Below are 17,968 nucleotides of genomic sequence, written 5' to 3'. Positions count from 1 at the left end.
CCCTATCCATTTCATTAGGAACATTTAAATATATTTTAAATTTGATAGTATTAATCAGTGTTCATTAGGTTAATGTAGGTTAATAATAATTCTAATTCAGTTTGAAATCCTGTTTTTCAACATGGGCCTTTATGGTATAGAAGTTCATATTTTGTCAGTTACATAAATATTTTTTATTTTAGAGAAATACAGTGTGATGAAGAGTTTGAAGTATAAAAATGTATGTCACTCCATAATGACCAGCAAATTCTCACAGTTATACTTTTCTTTTAAACATAGAGGGGTTAAAACAACTGAGAACACTCAGAAGCGCTGAATGGGAAACAAAAATGAAAATTTGTTTTTACAATTCTTTAAAGTGAAAATATATTTTTCTTCCTTACATTAGGTGTTAGAGCCTACTCAAACCAAATTTCAGACTGTTCTATAAAAACATATCCAAACTTAAAAATTGGTCCCTAACAACTTCATCATTGTTAACGTTTTCTAACTCTTGAGTTAGAGATAACTCAACATAGATTGCTTGTCTAGTTTTCCTTTGATTCCCTAACTACAGTAAAAAAATTACCTTAAGTTACTTTATGAAATAAACAATAAATGTTTGAAAAGACAGTGAACTTGTGGTACTTATAACAAAAATGTTTAAAGTACATTGGATTATTAGCAAGTAATGATTAAATAGATATGTGTATTTAAGTAAATAAGGATATGCGATCGTTCCTAGTTGGGGATGAAAGAAATGTGTCAGTATCATCTGGGTGCTTTTAAAAAATAATAATGAAAAATTGTTTTAAATTTGAAAAATGTATATCACTCTAAAGCAAAGTTTCTCAACCTTGACATTTCTGAATAGTTCTTGGTTGTTGAGGTCTTTTTTAAGCTAATGGGATTGTGTTTGTGTGTGTGTGCACATGTGTGCGTGCACACATGCCCATGCACGTGTGTGCGTGCACACATGCCCATGCACGCACATGCCCATGCATGCTGGTCCTGGGCTTGAATTCAGGGCCTGGTTGCTGTCTCTGAGTTTTGTGGTCAAGGCTAGCTAGCGTTATACCACTTGAGCCACAGCCCCACTTCCAGCTTTTTTTGATAGTTAACTGGAGATATAAAGTCTCATGGACTTTCCTGCCCAGGCTGGCTTTGAACCATGATCCTCACATCATGGCATGTTTAACAACATCTCTCATACCCATTACATGTCCCTAGCACCAGTCCTTCAGTTGTAACAATTAAAATGTCACCAAACATTGCCACATGTGGGAAAAGTCTCTACCACCATCACTTCTAGGGACTCTACCTCTCTGAGAGCCACTGTTCTAGGATAAGAAAAGAGTGAAAATGTAAGTTCATACACACACACACACACATATTATAACATACATAATATATAATTTATGTATAATAAAATTTCCAAGAGCTAAACAATTTTGGGGGGGGGGGAGGGTATTGGTACCAGAGTTTGAACTTAGAGCCTCATTCTTGCTCAGCTTTTTTGCTCACAGTTGGAGCTTTGCCACTTGAGCCACAACTCTAGCCCTTATGTGTTCATGTTGTTTTTTTTTCCCCCATGGTAGGTTTTGAACTCAGGGCCTGTGAGCTGTCCCTGAGCCTCTTTGTGCTCAAGACTAGCCCTCTACAACTTGAGCCATAGTGTCACTTCAGATTCTTTAGTGGTTAATTGGAGATAAGAGTTTTACAGGGACTTTTCTGCCTGGGCTGGCTTTGAATCCCTATCCTCAGATCTTAGCTTCCTTAGTAGCTAGGATTACAGGCGTGAGCCACTGGCACCTGACTATGTTTATGGTTGTTGTTTTTTTTTGCCAGTCCTGGGCTTGAACTCAGAGCTTGGGCACTGTCCCTGAGGTTTTTACTCAAGGCTGGCACTCTACCATTTGAGCCACAGCACTACTTCTGGCTTTTTCTGTTTATGTGGTGCTGAGGAATGAAACCCAGGGCTTTATGTATGCTAGACAAGCACTCTACAACTAAGCCACATTCCCAGCACCCAAAATATTTAAAAAAAAAATATATATATATATTGTTTTGGCCAGTCTGGGGCTTGAACTCAGCCTGGACACTGTCCTTGAGCTTCTTTTGCCCAAGACTAGCACTCTATCACTCATGTATTTTTTGTTTATTTATTTATTTTGTGTGTTGTGGAGTTTGAACTCTGGGCCTGGGTGCTATCCCTAAGACCTTCAGCTCAAGGTTAGTGCTCTGCCACTTGAGCCACAGGGCCACTTCAGGTATTCTAGTGGTTAGTTGGAGTAAAAGTCTCATGGATTTTCCTGCCTGGCTGGCCTTGAACAGAAACCCTCAGATCTCAGCCTCCTGAGTTGCTAGGATTAAATGCATGAGCCACCAACACTTGGCCCACTCTTGCATTTTTGATTATGGTAGATATAATATTACTGTGTTTACCATCTACAGCTATGTTAAAAGTGAATAATTTTCCAGCATTATATATTTTTAGCAAAACAAATCATTTGGAACTAATTACTACTATGAAAATTTTAGTTGTAAACTAAAAAAAATGCAGACATGTTGTAGATATTAACAAGTATTTTAGGAAGTATTCAAAAAATCTTTTGAGAGGCATGATATCCCTGATATATGACTGTTAACAAAGGGAGACGGAGAGACAGTAGAGACCAGGTCTGTGAAACCAAAAACTGCTTGTCAAATAGTATTTCCCACAGGATTGGGGGAGCGACCCAACAGTATGTAACTAAAACCAAACAACTACTCAACATATAAAGGTCAAAAATCGGCCTCTCAGTGGAATACAATAGCTCAAAAGCTATGTATATACGTTCATATAAGACTACTGTCGACATATGGTCTAATATCGATATTACATTTAAAGCCCTAGGCGAATTTTCTTGGGCCTGGCCACGTGGCTACTGTATATGTTCTTGATACATTGTATATGGTATATATGTGTACCTGACCTAGAGAAGGGAAAGAAAAACAGGGCGTAAGATATCACAAGAAATGTACACACTGCCCTACTATGTAACTGTACCCTTTTTGCACAATAAATAAATAAATTAAATTAAAAAAAATCTTTTGAATATTACTGGTGTAATTTGGGCATTGGTGGCTTATGCTTATAATCCTAGGTACTCAGGAGGCTGAAATCTGAGGATCAAGCTTTGAAGCCAGCTCAGGCAAATTCTTCGAGGCTCCATCTCCAGTTAATTAGCAATATGCCAGATATATTTGCTAATCACACAAATGTAAATCTGAATTTTTAAGACTCCTGTTAGTAAGATAAATGAACATTTTATTCCCTTCATAAACTGTAAGATAAATGATAAGAAAAAGGAATCACAAATATGAAATGGAAGAATTTGTTTTCTGATGTCAGTTAAATTTTAACCCTTTAGCTTTGGGAATATATGCATTTGAAAAGTTCCATAGAGGAATTTATATTTATGGAAGTTCTAAGTGATGTTCTTTTTCTCCTGTGGAAGCACAAGTTTATTCCAGCAAACAGAATTTTCTTTAGTAAAATATATGTCAAAATCCTTCATTGTAAAAAAAAAACAACAAAAACCTTTAAGCCAAGCATGGTGGTATATACCAGTAGTCCCTGCTAACTCAGAAGCTGAGTCAGAATTGCTTGAGCTCAGAAATTAAAGGCCAGCCTGAATTTTCATTTCTATTACATCACCATATGTTAACTTTTGGCTTATCATTTGGCAAGTACTTAGGGAATAATCATTGGCACTTTGAACCTTAAATTTCTTTCCCTTTTTTTTGGAAAGAAATAACTGGCTTTATATCAGCTAGTTCTAAATAGTTTTGTATGCATTGGGTTAGAAAATAGTGATTATATTCAAAAAAACATATTACTGACATTTTTTTTGGGGGGGGGGTGGTCTGGGCACTGACTAATGGCTCATACCTATTATCCTAGCTACTTGGGAGGCTGGGATCTGAGTATCACCAGAAGCCCAGGCAGACAAATCCAGAGATTCTTCTTATCTCGTTATTAGCAAAGAGCATTGAATGGATGTGTGGCTTAAGTGGTAGGTACAGTGCTTACTTTGAGTGGAAAAAGCGAGCTGAGGGCCCAGAGTTCAAGCCCCAGTAATTTGAACATTAAAATTTTAACTAAATTAAGTACTAAATTATTAAACATTGAAAATTTAAATAGTAAATCTCATTTTAAGAAAGGAAAAAGGTGGAAAGATTACTTAAATGCACTTTTGTTTACTAAGGCCAAAAAGAAGATTTTTTTCGGGCTATATTAATTTTTGTTTCATTTTGTGGTACTGGGGATGAACTCAGCCTCATGCTTACTGGGCTTGCTAGATTAGTTCTCTGCTATTTGGGCCATGACCGCAGACCTTGCATTTAGTTTGTTTTTCAGAGAGGCTCTCATATTAACTTTTCCCAGGCTAATTTTGGACAATGAGGATCCTTCCACCTCCACCTCCCAAGTAGATGGGACCACTGATGTGCACCACCATGCCTGGCTTGCTTGAGATAGAATATTACTTTTGCCACAGCTGACCTTAAACTGCAATCCTCCTGTCTCCACCTCCTCAGTAGTTGGAATGTGTGCCACCATGCCCAGCTGCTAATTTTTTTCAATCCTGGGTCTTGAATTCAGGGCCTGGGTGCTGTCCCTGAGCCTCTTTGTGCTAAAGGCTAGCACTCTACTACTTGAGCCACAGTACCACTTCCAGTTTTTGAGTGGTTAATTGGAGGTAGGAGTCTCACAGGGACTTTTCTGCCTGAGCTGGCTTCAAACCACAGTCTTATCTCAGCTTCCTGGGTAGCTTGGATTACAGGTGTGATGCATCGGTGCCCAGCTCAAGCCACTAGTTTTTAGTGGGAAGTTACTTTGAGAAAGAGTTTTTTTCCTCCTAGTACTAAGTTGGGTTTATTGTACAAGAAAAATTAGATATTTTCAAAAATGATTTTTCCTATTAAATATTGTAACCAAATTGTACTAGAAGACATTTCTAATGATTTAATGCATAAGACTTCCCAGATCTATGAGAATCAACAGACAACATAAATTACAGAATTATTTCCATTGAATATTTAGCCAGGTTAGAAACAATGTAAATTCAGAGCTCAAGTCTTAGACTACCTGCTAGATCTACAATAATGTCAGTGAAGACACTTTAGCAGTAATGACTTGTTAAAAGTGAGATTCAGATGAATAAAATGTTTTAAGTAAATATAGTTCTTCAGCTAAGAAGGAACTTTTATTTTGGAGAGATTTTTACATGAGAATTTAAAGTAAGTGCAATAACTTGCCCATGCATCACTAGAATTACCTTTTACCCCTTTTTTTTTTAAATAAGTAGTTGTGGAAACAGCATTCAGTTCCAGAGGATTATGAAGACAGTGCATTTGATGTGTCTCCTCTTACATTGTTTTCCTCCATAGAATGCATTCTCTAATTCCTTCAGGCCTATACCCAGGAGTGGTATAGCTGGATAATAGTTCTATGTCTGTTTTCTGAGGAAACTTGTATACTGGTTGTTTTGGTTTTTTTGGGGGGGAGGGGAGGAGAACCACTAATTTGCATTTAGCTTCTAAGAATTTCTTTTCCCCTACATCCTCACTAGCATTTGATTTTGTTTTCTTTTTCTTTTTTTTTTTTGGGGGGGGGCCAGTACTGGGCTTTGGACTCAGGGCCTGAGCACTGTCCCTGGCTTCTTTTTGCTCAAGGCTAGCACTCTGTTTTCTTGGTAGCCATTCTAACTAGGGTGACATAGAATTTGAGTATTGTGATTTGCATGTTGCTGATCATTAAATATTTTTAAACATTTGTTCATGTGCTTATTGGCTATTTGTACTCATTTTTAAAAAAGAACTGTTCAGTTTATTGAACCATTGATTGATTGGATAACCAGTTCTTTATATTAGAGTCCTGAGTAACTGGAAGAGATGTTCTACCATTCTGTAATTTCTTCACTCTGGTAATAGTTTGTTTTGCTGTGCAGAAGTATCTTAATTTGATGCGACCCTGTTGATTTATTGGATTTGTGTTTTGTTTTTTGTCGGTTGTGGCGCTTGAAATTTGGGCTTAGGCACTGTCTCTGAGCTCTTCAGCTCAAGAATAGTGCTCTACCACTTGAGCCACAGCGCCACTTCCGCTTTTCTGGTGGTTAATTGGAGGTAAGAGTTTCATGGACTTTCCTGTCCAGGCTGGCTTTGAACCTTGTTCCTCAGATCTCAGCCTCCTGAGTAGCTAGGATTATAGGCATGAGCCACTGGCACCCAGCAATATTATTGTTGGTGGTGGTATAGTGTGCGCGTGCACGTGCACGCTGGTACTGGGCCTTGAATTCAGGCACTCTCTTACTTGAGCCACAGCTCAACTTCCACCTTATTGTTAATTAACTCCTGGGAGATAGCTTCCTGAGATATCACCCTCCTCAGTAGCAGGATTACAGGCATGAGCTCCTGGTGCCTAGCTACCTGCTTATCAATTCTCCATGTTATATGAGCTGTTGGAGCTGCTTATACCTTTATCTTAAAATACTTTGCCTATATTGTCTTACACTAGTTTCAGGTCTTACATTAGAGTCATTGATCTACATTAAGTTGAATGTTGAACAGAGAGACACACACAGAGAGAGAGAGAGAGAGAGAGAGAGAGAGAGAGAGAGAGAGAGAGAGAGAGAGAGAGAGATCTAGTTTGTCTTCTACATGAAGATGTATTTTCCTCGGTGCCATTTTTTTTTGTCAGTCCTGGGGCTTGAACTCAGGGCCTGAGCACTGTCCCTGGCTTTTCTTGCTCAAGGCTAGCACTCTACCCCTTGAGCCACAGCGCCACTTCTGGCTTTTTCTATATATGTGGTACTGAGGAATTGGACCCAGGGCTTCATGTATATGAGGCGAGCACTTTACCACTAAGCCATATTCTCAGCCCTCAGTGCCATTTCTTAAAGATACTTTATTGTATATTTTTGGCATGATTGTTGAGAATCAGATAGTAGTCTGATACATGGTCTTCTATTCCTTTGGTCTTTGTATCTATTTTTGTTACTATGGCTGAAATCGGGTACACTTCCTAATCACGGCTTGTCAAATAGCCAGAATTATAAACATGAGCCACCAGCACCTGGCTCTGTAAAGTTTTTTATGTGGCAATAGCTCATATATATATGTATGTATCTCCTCGGTGCCATTTTTTTTTTTTTTTTTTGCCTGTCCTGGTCCTGGGGCTGGCACTCAGCTTGAGTGCTGTCCCTGGCTTCTTTTTGCTCAAGGCTGCACTCTACCGCTGGCACCACAACATCACTTCCAGCTTTTTCTGTTTATGGGGTGCTGAGGAATCGAACCCAGGGCTTCATGCATGCTAGGCAAGCACTCTACCTCTAAGCCACATTCCCAGCTCATAGCTTTTCTGTGTTTACAAAGAAGTAGAATTCCTGAGCCATATTATAACTGTGGTTAATATTTTAAAGAACTTCCAGGCAGTGGCTGTACCATTTCAGCTTTCCACCAACAGTGTTTGGGAGCTACAGCTTCTCTGTCAGCATTGTTTTCTCTCTCCACATCCTTCAAGACTCTTCCCCCTTCTTTTTCTTTTTCCCTCTTTCCAGTTCACGTCTTGATCTTAGGGCCTTCAACTCCTGCCTTTTCTGGTCACACTGTCACTCTGCCACTTGAGCTATGTCTGTAAACCATCAATATTTTTTAGAGAATATTTTTGAGTGCTCTAATAAATTGAGGCAAGTTGGTTTTATTTCTTATAAAAAAGCATTGTGGGAACTGGGAATGTGGCCTAGTGGTAAAGTGCTTACTTCATATACATGAAGCCCTAGGTTCTGTTCCTCAGCACCACATATATAGAAAAGGCCAGAAGTGGTGCTGTGGCTAAAGTGGCAGAGTGCTAGCCTTGAGCAAAAAGAAGCCAGGGACAGTGCTCAGGCCCTGAGTTCAAGTGCCAGGACTGGCCAAACAACAAAAAAAAGCATTGTGTACATCAGGCTAAAGTTCCTTTGACTTCCAACACAGTTCCTCTACTTTATATGGAAGAAACTATTGTCTTCAGTTTGTCATGTATTTTTCTAGAATGTTTAGAAATTCTTGAATGTAAGCCTGTAGTCACAGCCACTCAGGAGGCTGGCGCAAGGGAATGTAGACCTCAAGACATAGGGGAACGAGAAAGAAAGAGACTTGGGAAGGTGACTTTTCTAACTTCTAACTGTAAAATGTGACATCTCTTAAAAATTGTATTATGAGGAAAACGAAGGAAGGAGTGACATCCAAAAAGAATTGTACTCATTACCTGACTTATGAAATGGTACCCCCTCTGCTTAACACCTTAATAACATTCTTAAGATTCAAGAAATAAGCCACCACACCTGGCTAATTTTGTTCTCTTTTTAATACCCTGGAGATTACAGTTCAAAGTCAGCGCTGGCAGGAATGTCTGAGACTGTATCTCCAATTAAACACAAAAAAAAAACCCCACCATCCCCAGAAGTAGAGCAGTGGCAAGTGTTAGAGTGCTAGCCTTGAACAAAAAGCCCAGGAACAGTGCCCAGGCCTGGAGTTCAAGCCCCAGGATTGGCACACACACACAACATTTTATCGAATCTAAGTGCTTATTGTCTTGTTTAAGCATGGTGGCATACACTTGTCATCCAGCGTTCAGAAGGCTAGGGCAAGAGGATCATAAGTTAAAGGCTAGCTTGGGTATTTATAGTGAGACTCTGTCTTCCAAATCCAGGGGTTGGGGATGAAGTGTAGCGCGCTGCCCCTGAGCTCTTTTGCTCAAGTCTAGCGCTCTACCATGTCGAGCCACAGCTCTACTTCATTTACTGGTGGTTAGTTGGAGGTAAGAATCTCATAGATGTGCCTACCTCGACTGGTTTCAAACTGCATTCCTCAGATCTCAGCCTCCTGAGTAGCTAGGATTACAGGTGTGAGCCACCAGTGCCCAGCTAGGTGTTTTTGTGTGTGTGTGTATGTGTTTTTTTTTTTTTTTTTAATGAATGAAGCAATACCAGTAAAACTAGTATTTTCTCTTTTTGCCCTTAGTGCTTGGCTTTCTGGCTATGAAAACCCTGTGGTGTCTCGAATTAACATGAGAATACAAGATCTAACAGGACTAGATGTGTCCACAGCAGAGGAATTACAGGTAGGTAACCATATTATCCTTGTTAATTTTTCACTTAAATACTTAGGTGATTATTTCCTGACATAGAACAGATAGCTCTGACTTGCATCATAGCTTGGGCCACCATACCCAGTTTTTCTTCCTTCTTTTGCCATTAGGACATTGTCATAGTAAATGAAGTGGTGTGAACTTTTCCTCTTTATGTAAGAAAAAGGTTTAATTATACTGGGAGTTTGCCAACATTTGAGGCTTTGGGAATTTTTAAAGCTTAAATTCCAAAAGAAAATATTTGGGAAGAGAAAATGGATGTCTCAAAGTTGGCTAAAGAAAAACATTTAAGATTCTCAAAATAGCATCTAGCTTCTAGTTTTTCATCTATTTTCTTAGAAACATTAATAGTTCATCCATCCATGCTTGGTTTTTGTTGTGTTTTTTTTAGGTAGCAAATTATGGAGTTGGAGGACAATATGAACCCCATTTTGATTTTGCACGGGTAAGTAAATGAAATGGAGCCCATAACAAATTTACAGTGTTAGTTATTTATGGTGGGGCCAGGTCAGTGGTGTAGGAGCCACTGCTTAACTACAAATACAGTAAGGAAAAAATTTTTAGCTAGGGGGTAGAGTTCAGTGAATGGAAAATTCCTATTGGGAAAAGAGCATGGTAGCTAAATCAAGCTATAAGGTAGAACATGAGGAACATGATCACACAGTAAGGATAGAAGGTTCTAGCTGGGCTGGGAATATGGCCTAGTGGCAAGAGTGCTTGCCTCCTACACATGAAGCTCTCAGTTCAATTCCCCAGCACCACATATATGGAAAACGGCCAGAAGGGGCGCTGTGGCTCAGGTGGCAGAGTGCTAGCCTTGAGCGGGAAGAAGCCAGGGATGGTGCTCAGGCCCTGAGTCCAAGGCCCAGGACTGGCCAAAAAAAAAAAAAAAAAAAGAAGGTTCTAGCTAAGTTGACTTAGTGGGGCTCATGGAAAAATTGGACAATGCAGAAATAAACATAGAAGCCCAGAAGTTATAAAGTTGAGAAGAGAGCTCAGAGGAGCTATCATCTTAGTCAACATGTGGATTGTCACTTTGCTATTAAAATATATATATATATATATGTATATATATATATATATATCCTGCCGGGAATTAGTATCACTGTGAAGACTTCAGTATTAGCAAATAAAGTACATCTTTTGGTTCTTCAGCCTGGAAAAAAACTTATCAGACAGTTGAAAAAAAGAGGCTGTGGACCCATATGCCTCTAGGAACCTAGAGCTCGGTATTGCCAGCTCTGTGCAAAGCCCTGCCCCTGACTTACTGATGGACCCGAGAGAGACCCACCTGGAGATCACAGCTTTTAAAAGGCAGGATGGGTTTGGGAAAAACAGATCTCTGTGAGAACCTGAGTCAGTGCCATTTGTGTACATGCTGTCTCACAAGCAGCACCTGCCTGGGTGACACAAGTTTGAGATCAGCCTTCATGTGAACCTGATTTGAAGTTTTACTGCCCTCATGTACTAACACATCTGCGATTTTCTCTAATGTGCTTGAGTGGTAGTATATACAGTATGAGACACTGAAGGGAGTCTTTTGGAGTTATGTTTGGCAAAACTTTCAGATTATTAGTGTTTCGTTGGATTACTGAATTTTTATACTTTTATTCACAGAAAGATGAGCCAGATGCTTTCAGAGAGCTTGGGACAGGCAATAGAATTGCTACATGGCTATTTTATGTAAGTTATGACAAAAATGTTTTAAATTGGTTTGATCACATGACTTGTGAAATGGAGATGGAAAATTAATTTGTTTTCAATTTATGATACAGATGTTCATTGTAGAAGCCTCAGGATCTGAAAAAATGAATATATCAGAAATATATAAATGTATCAACAAAGTGCACGGTGTATATATAACCTGTTGGCACCTGGATCAAGAAGTAGTACTTTATAATACCCCAGAGGTCCTAACAGTAAACCACTTTTTTTTGCTTGGTCACTGTCCATTGAGCTCTTCAGCTCAAGGCTAGCACTCTACCATTTGAGCCACAGTGCCACTTCCGGTTTTCTGGTGGGTAATTGGAGATAAGAGTCTCACAGCCTTTCCTGCCCAGGCTGACTTTGAACCATGATTCTCAGATCTCAGCCTTCTGAGTAGCTAGGATTACAGGTGTGAGCTACCAACACCTGGCAAAACTTTTTAATGTTTTTTATGTGTGGGCCTGAGCGCTGTCCCTGTTAGTGTTAAGGCTAGTACTCTACCACTTCCTATAATGTACCACTTAATAATAATTAAATTCATTGCATTTTGTGTGTTATGCTGAGGATGGGACCTAGCACCACCTGCATCGTAAGCGTATACTTTACCACTAAACTACTACATGGTCAGCCCCCAAATTGTTTTATTCGTTCCAGTTTTCTATTGCTACAATTGAATCTCACAGTAAAAGAATACTTTTAATAGATGGAGAGTGGCTCATTTCTAGTGTGCAAATGACCTTTGGACAGTATTGGGATATGTATGAAATAAGGGCCTCATGCTTTGGTACTAAGCTTATCTCTTAGTTCCTGTCCCAGCTGTCTGGCTCTGTGGGAAGTCCTCTGGAAGGTGTATTTATCTATTGCATTCTGGCCTCAGGGACACCCAGATGTAACAAGCATCCCAAAAGAAACACAATGTTTCTTAGTGTCTGCTGCCAGGAAATCAGAGTATAATTTTTGCTATATTTTATAAATGCAAGCTGCTCTGCCCAGCTTCCAGTTGAGGGAATTAGGTATTTACCCTGGGTGAGTGTGATTGTTGGGTAAACCCTATACTGGTGGGGGCATCTTGCAGTGGTAGAGCACTTACATAGCATGCAGGAAGCTGCAACCCTGAACACTGCTTAAAAAAAAACCAGAAAATGCAGGTAGGATGAGACACATTGGAATGTATTATATTTGGAAAATACAATCGGCCATAATGTTGTAACTTTCTAATTTAACAAGATGTATCCTTAAATTTTGCTTATTTCATTATACTTTCCTTCTCTTATCCCCATTTGAATTTTATGAAACTGCATCTCTGCTTCTATGAAACTGCATCTCTGCTTCTTAGTCTTTGTATTCTTGCCTACCCTCTAACCTTTAGAAAAAGTTAATGGTGTTGATTCTGTAGCATGAGAAATTATACAGCTGATTTCAGTTTCTCTTGTTTGAATTTAAATTTGGTGCACTAAAGCTCAGCAATGAATGCAACATAATCCTTGCCTTGCCTCCGGAGATTACATTCTACTAGTACAATCAAATGCCTCAAAGAAATGCCTGTTCCCATTTTGGTTTTTTTCTACCGATTCTGTTGATCATATCCTTTTGCTTCTTATAGATGAGTGATGTGTCTGCAGGAGGAGCTACTGTTTTTCCTGAAGTAGGAGCTAGTGTTTGGCCTAAAAAAGTAAGTGGGGTTTGTTGTGGGATTTTGTCTTTTTTCCAATGAAGAGATACCCCTGTCTGTCATGGCCTAATTAGTGAATTACATTTTTAAAGATAGCACATTTAGAGACTATGTAATTTATTTGTTTTTCTGGTGTGTGTGGGGGGGCACAATTTAGAGGTGTATATAGAGGCTAGATACAATCAGGGATTACTGAAGTTTTCACTTCTAAAATTGATGTTTATATGACCACATTACTTTTCCCTCTGTACTCACAATGTTTTGATAAATACTTTTTCATGGTGTTGATCATGGGGGCTTGAGCTCAGGGCCTGGGCACTGACTCTTCCACTCAAGGCTAGTGCTCTTTGAGCCAAGCACCACTTCCGGTTTCCTGGTGGTTAGATAGTACTTCCCTCCCTGGGCTGGTTTTGAACCGTGATCCTCAGATCTCAGCCTTCTGAGTAGCTAGGATTACAGGTGTTAATCAAGTGGGTCTGTGGTGATGTCAAAACACACTCAGAATTAAAGTTATGTATTACCATAGAGACAACAGAGGAAAGTGTAAGGACTGTAAAAAGTGATTACCTGACACTATCTGGGAATCATTTTGAATTTTTCGTCATAGGGAACTGCTGTTTTCTGGTACAATCTGTTTGCCAGCGGAGAAGGAGATTATAGTACACGGCATGCAGCCTGTCCGGTGCTAGTTGGAAACAAATGGGGTAAATATTTCCTGTTATCTATGAGAATTTCTCACTTTGAAACCATTATAATCAATACTTGCTGTCTTGGATTGTGTCTAGCAGGAGGGTACAAGAAAGTCTCTTAATAAATTTGCATTCTTCAGATCAGCATTTTTATGAGCTTTTACATTTTTATGAGCTTTTACATTTTGAGAGAGGTCTATAACATTCCTGAATGCTGGGATTATAGGTATGTGCTGTTAACACCTAGCTCAGACTATTTTTAATTTCATTTCTACTTGTTATTCGCAATAAGTCGCAATCTGGTTCAGACTATATTAATGGGTAAGTCACGGTATAATGTAGAGCAAGAGCATACTAATATAAGCAGCAAAGGTAATCCCTAAATTTGGGAGCCTTCTTCAAAGCTTCAATTTTGTCACCTAAAGACAGTTTCCCAAGCCTGTTAAGTGTCAGGCCAGAGGGGCATTTCAGCAACAAAACTCAGAGCCCTCCTCCAGTCAGTGGTTGCCCACATGAACAAATGAACTGTGGATGTCCCTAGCCCCAAGTCAGGGTTCAGTAGCACTTGCCTAGTTACCAGGGTGAGAGCAAGATTTAGAAATCTCACCCAGTGCATATAACATTTAAAAACCACTGGACTGTTTGAGGAGTGCTCAAGTTTAAATACTTTTTGACCAAAATTGAGCTAAAACGGCAAAAAGGTTGGGAAGCCAAAAGTAACCTTGGGCCACAGGCAAATGGGCAGGCTTCTGTGAATACAGACTGTATGCAAGCTTTCGTGAATATAAAAGAGTGTTAAGAAATGAAGGAGGTTCAGACATACAGCCTAGCCTCCCTAGTATCTGGGATTACAAGAATGTATCTCAAAGAACAGTTTGAGCTCAGTCCAGGAAGAAAGGCACATGAGACCCCATCTAAACCAAGAAAAGGCTGCGTTCAGTGTTACTGCCTGCCATCCCAGCTACAAGGGAAGAATAGGATCACGTGGTCCAGACCAGCCAAGGCAAAAGGCAAGAAAGATTCTATTTGGAAAGTAGAGCAAAAAGGGTTAGCATGGCTCAAGTAATAGAGCACCCCAAATATGACAAGAACTCTTGTGGAAGCAAGGAAATTTAATAAGCATCTAGTAGAGATTGATCAAGTTGCTCCTCTAGAGAAGTTTTTTGTTTTTGTGCTTGGCCTGGGCACTGTCCTTGAGCTTTGTTCCTCAAGGCTAGCACTCTACAATTTGAGCCATGCTCCATTTCCAGCTTTTTGGGTACTTAATTGAATCTTAAAAACTTTCCTGCTCAGACTGGCTTCAAACCGTGATATCAGATCTCAGTCTCCTGAGTAGCTAGGATTACAATTGTGAGCCACTGGTGCCCAGCTAGTGTTCTTAAATGACCATTTTGAAAGCTGGTAAAACTATTATATTCTTTGTATATCTGGATCCTAATTCCATGGGTGGCCTTTGCAAATATATGTACTTATATATACACATCTATAAATATACATATAGGAAGGGAGAATTGATATATTTCTTCTCCTCTTACAGTATCCAACAAATGGCTCCATGAACGTGGACAAGAATTTCGAAGACCGTGCACCTTGTCAGAATTGGAATGACAAACTGGCTTCCACCCTCTCCTGTTGTACTCGAATGTGTCTGACACAGTTCCTAGTCCTAACGAAACTTCCGAGTTTACAATTGACTAACACTCCATGATTGATTCAGTCATGAACCTCATCCCGTATTTCATCTGTGGACATTTTGTTTAAAATGACCCCAAATCACCATGTGGTGTCACAGGACATAAGGCAGAGTTAAAATTGAGGTTTTTTTTTTCCCCAGAATTGGAGATTGAACCCAAGGCCTTGTACTTGCTAGGCAAATACTCTCTACCACTTGAGCCTATGCCCCCTAGCCCAGGAATTTTTAATTATGTGCTATTTTTTTAAAGAAATTTTGACTGGATAAAAATACAGTTCAAGTATTTAATTTTAGTATTGCAGCGCATGTTGGTGGGTGGTATGCCAGTGTGGACTGATTAGCAAGCAGGTAGCTACTTCACAGTGTTGCCTAGGGGTTCTGTTCATCTAGACTTCTCAGTTTCATTTTCTACATCTGCATGAACACTAGTAATCCCAATTTCCATCTGGCTCTTAGATTAAATTACTCTAGATTCCACCCCCCCTTATAAGTTAGAAAGTATTATTTTGCCTTCCTTTGTCATGGATGCTCTGTGGTGAATCAAATCTGTTGGAAAGTACTTCAATTAAAAACATTTAACAGAAAGCCCTGCCTTAACAGCACTAGGCCTTTCTAACCAAAACGCTTGTTATTTGGTCTGCTTCTCCTATTTCCTAATGAATTATTTTTGTTCAGAAATTTTTACCTTTTTCTTAAGTGCCAGTACCTACTCTGCTACAGCAGGTGGTGAGATTAGCCTTCTAGTGATTAAATACTGTGCCTTAGGAGACTGGAATTTAAAAAACAAGGTCCTTTTCAATGATGAGGGAAGTGATTTTTTAAAATAATCATTTTCTTAAAAGCCAAAATGTTTACTAAAAATTCTGAGATGTGTTATGACAATGATGTATTTATGATCTTAAATCTTTTTTTTAAAAAAATGTTTGTTTCTGTGTGGCATTTTTTATATTTAAATCTAATGTACCCTAGAGCAATAACAGGTTAATTCTAACTTACATAACTTTAGTACCCAGGGCATAGGTTTTCCCTCACACTGACATCATAATGTTATGAGAGGCTCTCTATGTTATGTTAGGCTCTCTAAAGTTTCAGCTATTTAATCAAAATGTGTTTTACAAAAACACTACGAGGTAGCATCCTATCTGGAGTAAGCATTTACCTTGCAGAACTCATCCAGCATGCGAGGCCCTGAGTTTGTTCTTCGGTACCACTGAAGACCTTCCAAGAGAGCTTCGCTGTGGTTATGGGGTCACTATGTACAGAAAGCTTTCTCCAGTTCGAAAACGAGCAACCTGTGAACTGTCCACATTTTGTAGGATGCATTAGTCACACAAGGGTTCTTTTTCCTTTATGCATTTAAAAATATTTTGGGAAGGTTTTTTCTGTGCTTTTTTACCTGTGCATAAAATGAACTATAAAGTTCCTTCCTCTCGGCTATTTTTTCTTGTATCACAACTATTTTACCAACTGAGAACTGATCATTCCCATCCTTTCAGCATTTTGCAGCCATAGATGATTTTTTTTCCCTCCAGTCTTGGGGCTTGGACTTAGGGCCTGGGCACTGTCCCTGAGCTTCCTTTGCTCAAGGCTAGCACTCTACCACTTGAACCACAGTGCCACTTGCAGCCTTTTCTGTTTATGTGGTATTGAGGAATTGAACCCAGGCTTCATGCATGCTACGCAAGCACTCTACCACTAAGCCACATTCCCAGCCCATGATCTTGGTTTTGACTGGTTGTAGGGCTTGAACTTGGGGCCTGGATGCTGTCCCTGAGCTCTTTTTGTTCAAATCTAGCACTATACCACTTTGAGCCACAGCTCCAGTTCCAATTTTCTGGTGGTTAATTGGAGATGAGTCTCACCAACTTTCCTGCCCAGGCTGGCTTTGTACTGTAATCCTCAGATCTCAGCTCTTAGCCTCCCAAGTAGCCAGGAGTACAGGTGTGAGCCACTAGCACCTGACATGTAGATGATTTTTCTTTTGATGGTACTAGGATTTGAATTCAGGCCTCGGACTTGCTAAGCAGTTACTCCTCCACTTAAGCCATGCCCTCAGCCTCCACAGTTGATTTTTAGGCTAGATGTTTAAGTACCCAGCATAAAAATAGTTCTCTGTTAATAAGAAATAGGGAAGGGGCTGGGAATGTGGCCTAGTGGCAGGAGCGCTTGTATCGTATACTTGAAGCCCTGGGTTCGATTCCCCAGCACCACATATATAGAAAATGGCCAGAAGTGGCGCTGTGGCTCAAGTGGCAGAGTGCTAGCCTTGAGCAAAAGGAAGCCAGGGACAGTGCTCAGGCCCTGAGTTCAAGGCCCAGGACTGGCCACAAAAAAAAAAAAAAAAAGAAATAGGGAAGTTCTGTGCTGTGCTGGGAAGTAGAGTAACATTAAAAGGAAGTTAATCTCAGAAGCCTACTTTGGAGGATTCTGTGGGTTTTCCAAGTGAAAAGAGAGGAAAATCTATGAAGCATCATGTTTTGAATGCTGACATTTCCAGTAAATGAGGGCTTGAACTATCCTAGAAAAATACAGAAACTCAATTTTCCTCCCCAACTATAAGCCAGCCTGTCCTTCAAGATTGAAAGTTTCACCATTCATTAACCTTAGTTGGTATTGGAAAGATACATCCTAGACAGCGGGGAAATACTGTGTTTAAATCGGGTGTTAACCTAGGGAGACCATAAGAAAGACCATAGTATTACTGAAATGGCAGATGCAATGAAGAACCAAGCAATATGGTCCTTTAAAATTAAATGAGGGCCTGGGAAGGCGGCTTAGTGGTAGAGTGCCTACCATGCATGAAGCCCTGGGGTTCGATTCCTCAGCACCACATAAACAGAAAAAGCCGGAGTGGTGCTGTGGCACAAGTGGTAGAGTGCTAGCCTTGAGCAAAAAGAAGCCAGGGACAGTGCTCAGGCCCTGAGTTCAAGCCTCAGAGGCAGGCTTGAGATTTTAGGTAGTAAAATGATGTGCATGTTACATGACTGATTTGTCTGTGTCTGAATGAAATCTTATGGATGCTGAGAAGAGTATATCACTTTACATTGGTGCATGTG

The 17,968-nt window shown here is 39.8% G+C and overlaps 1 protein-coding gene across 6 annotated transcripts in view; it reads left to right on the top strand.

The window, feature by feature from the left end:
- Window positions 1-16,335, top strand: part of P4ha1 (prolyl 4-hydroxylase subunit alpha 1) — a 61,444-nt gene extending 45,109 nt beyond the window's left edge. For 4 of the 6 annotated variants that reach the window (XM_048339005.1, XM_048339007.1, XM_048339004.1 and 1 more), the window contains 6 exons: window positions 9,025-9,124; window positions 9,543-9,596; window positions 10,769-10,834; window positions 12,462-12,530; window positions 13,138-13,234; window positions 14,757-16,335. In XM_048339005.1, coding sequence (XP_048194962.1) covers window positions 9,025-9,124; window positions 9,543-9,596; window positions 10,769-10,834; window positions 12,462-12,530; window positions 13,138-13,234; window positions 14,757-14,827 — 457 coding nt within the window. In that variant the 3' untranslated portion in view covers window positions 14,828-16,335. Of the gene's footprint in view, window positions 1-9,024; window positions 9,187-9,227; window positions 9,411-9,542; window positions 9,597-10,768; window positions 10,835-12,461; window positions 12,535-13,137; window positions 13,235-14,756 lie in introns of those variants that run through there. The other 2 variants (XM_048339006.1, XM_048339009.1) reach the window with 2 other exon arrangements.
- Window positions 16,336-17,968: the final 1,633 nt, after the last annotated feature.

Source organism: Perognathus longimembris, chromosome 2 (genome assembly GCF_023159225.1).
Source record: "Perognathus longimembris pacificus isolate PPM17 chromosome 2, ASM2315922v1, whole genome shotgun sequence".
NCBI classification, from domain to species: domain Eukaryota; kingdom Metazoa; phylum Chordata; class Mammalia; order Rodentia; family Heteromyidae; genus Perognathus; species Perognathus longimembris.
This window is presented reverse-complemented; position numbering and strand designations above follow the sequence as displayed.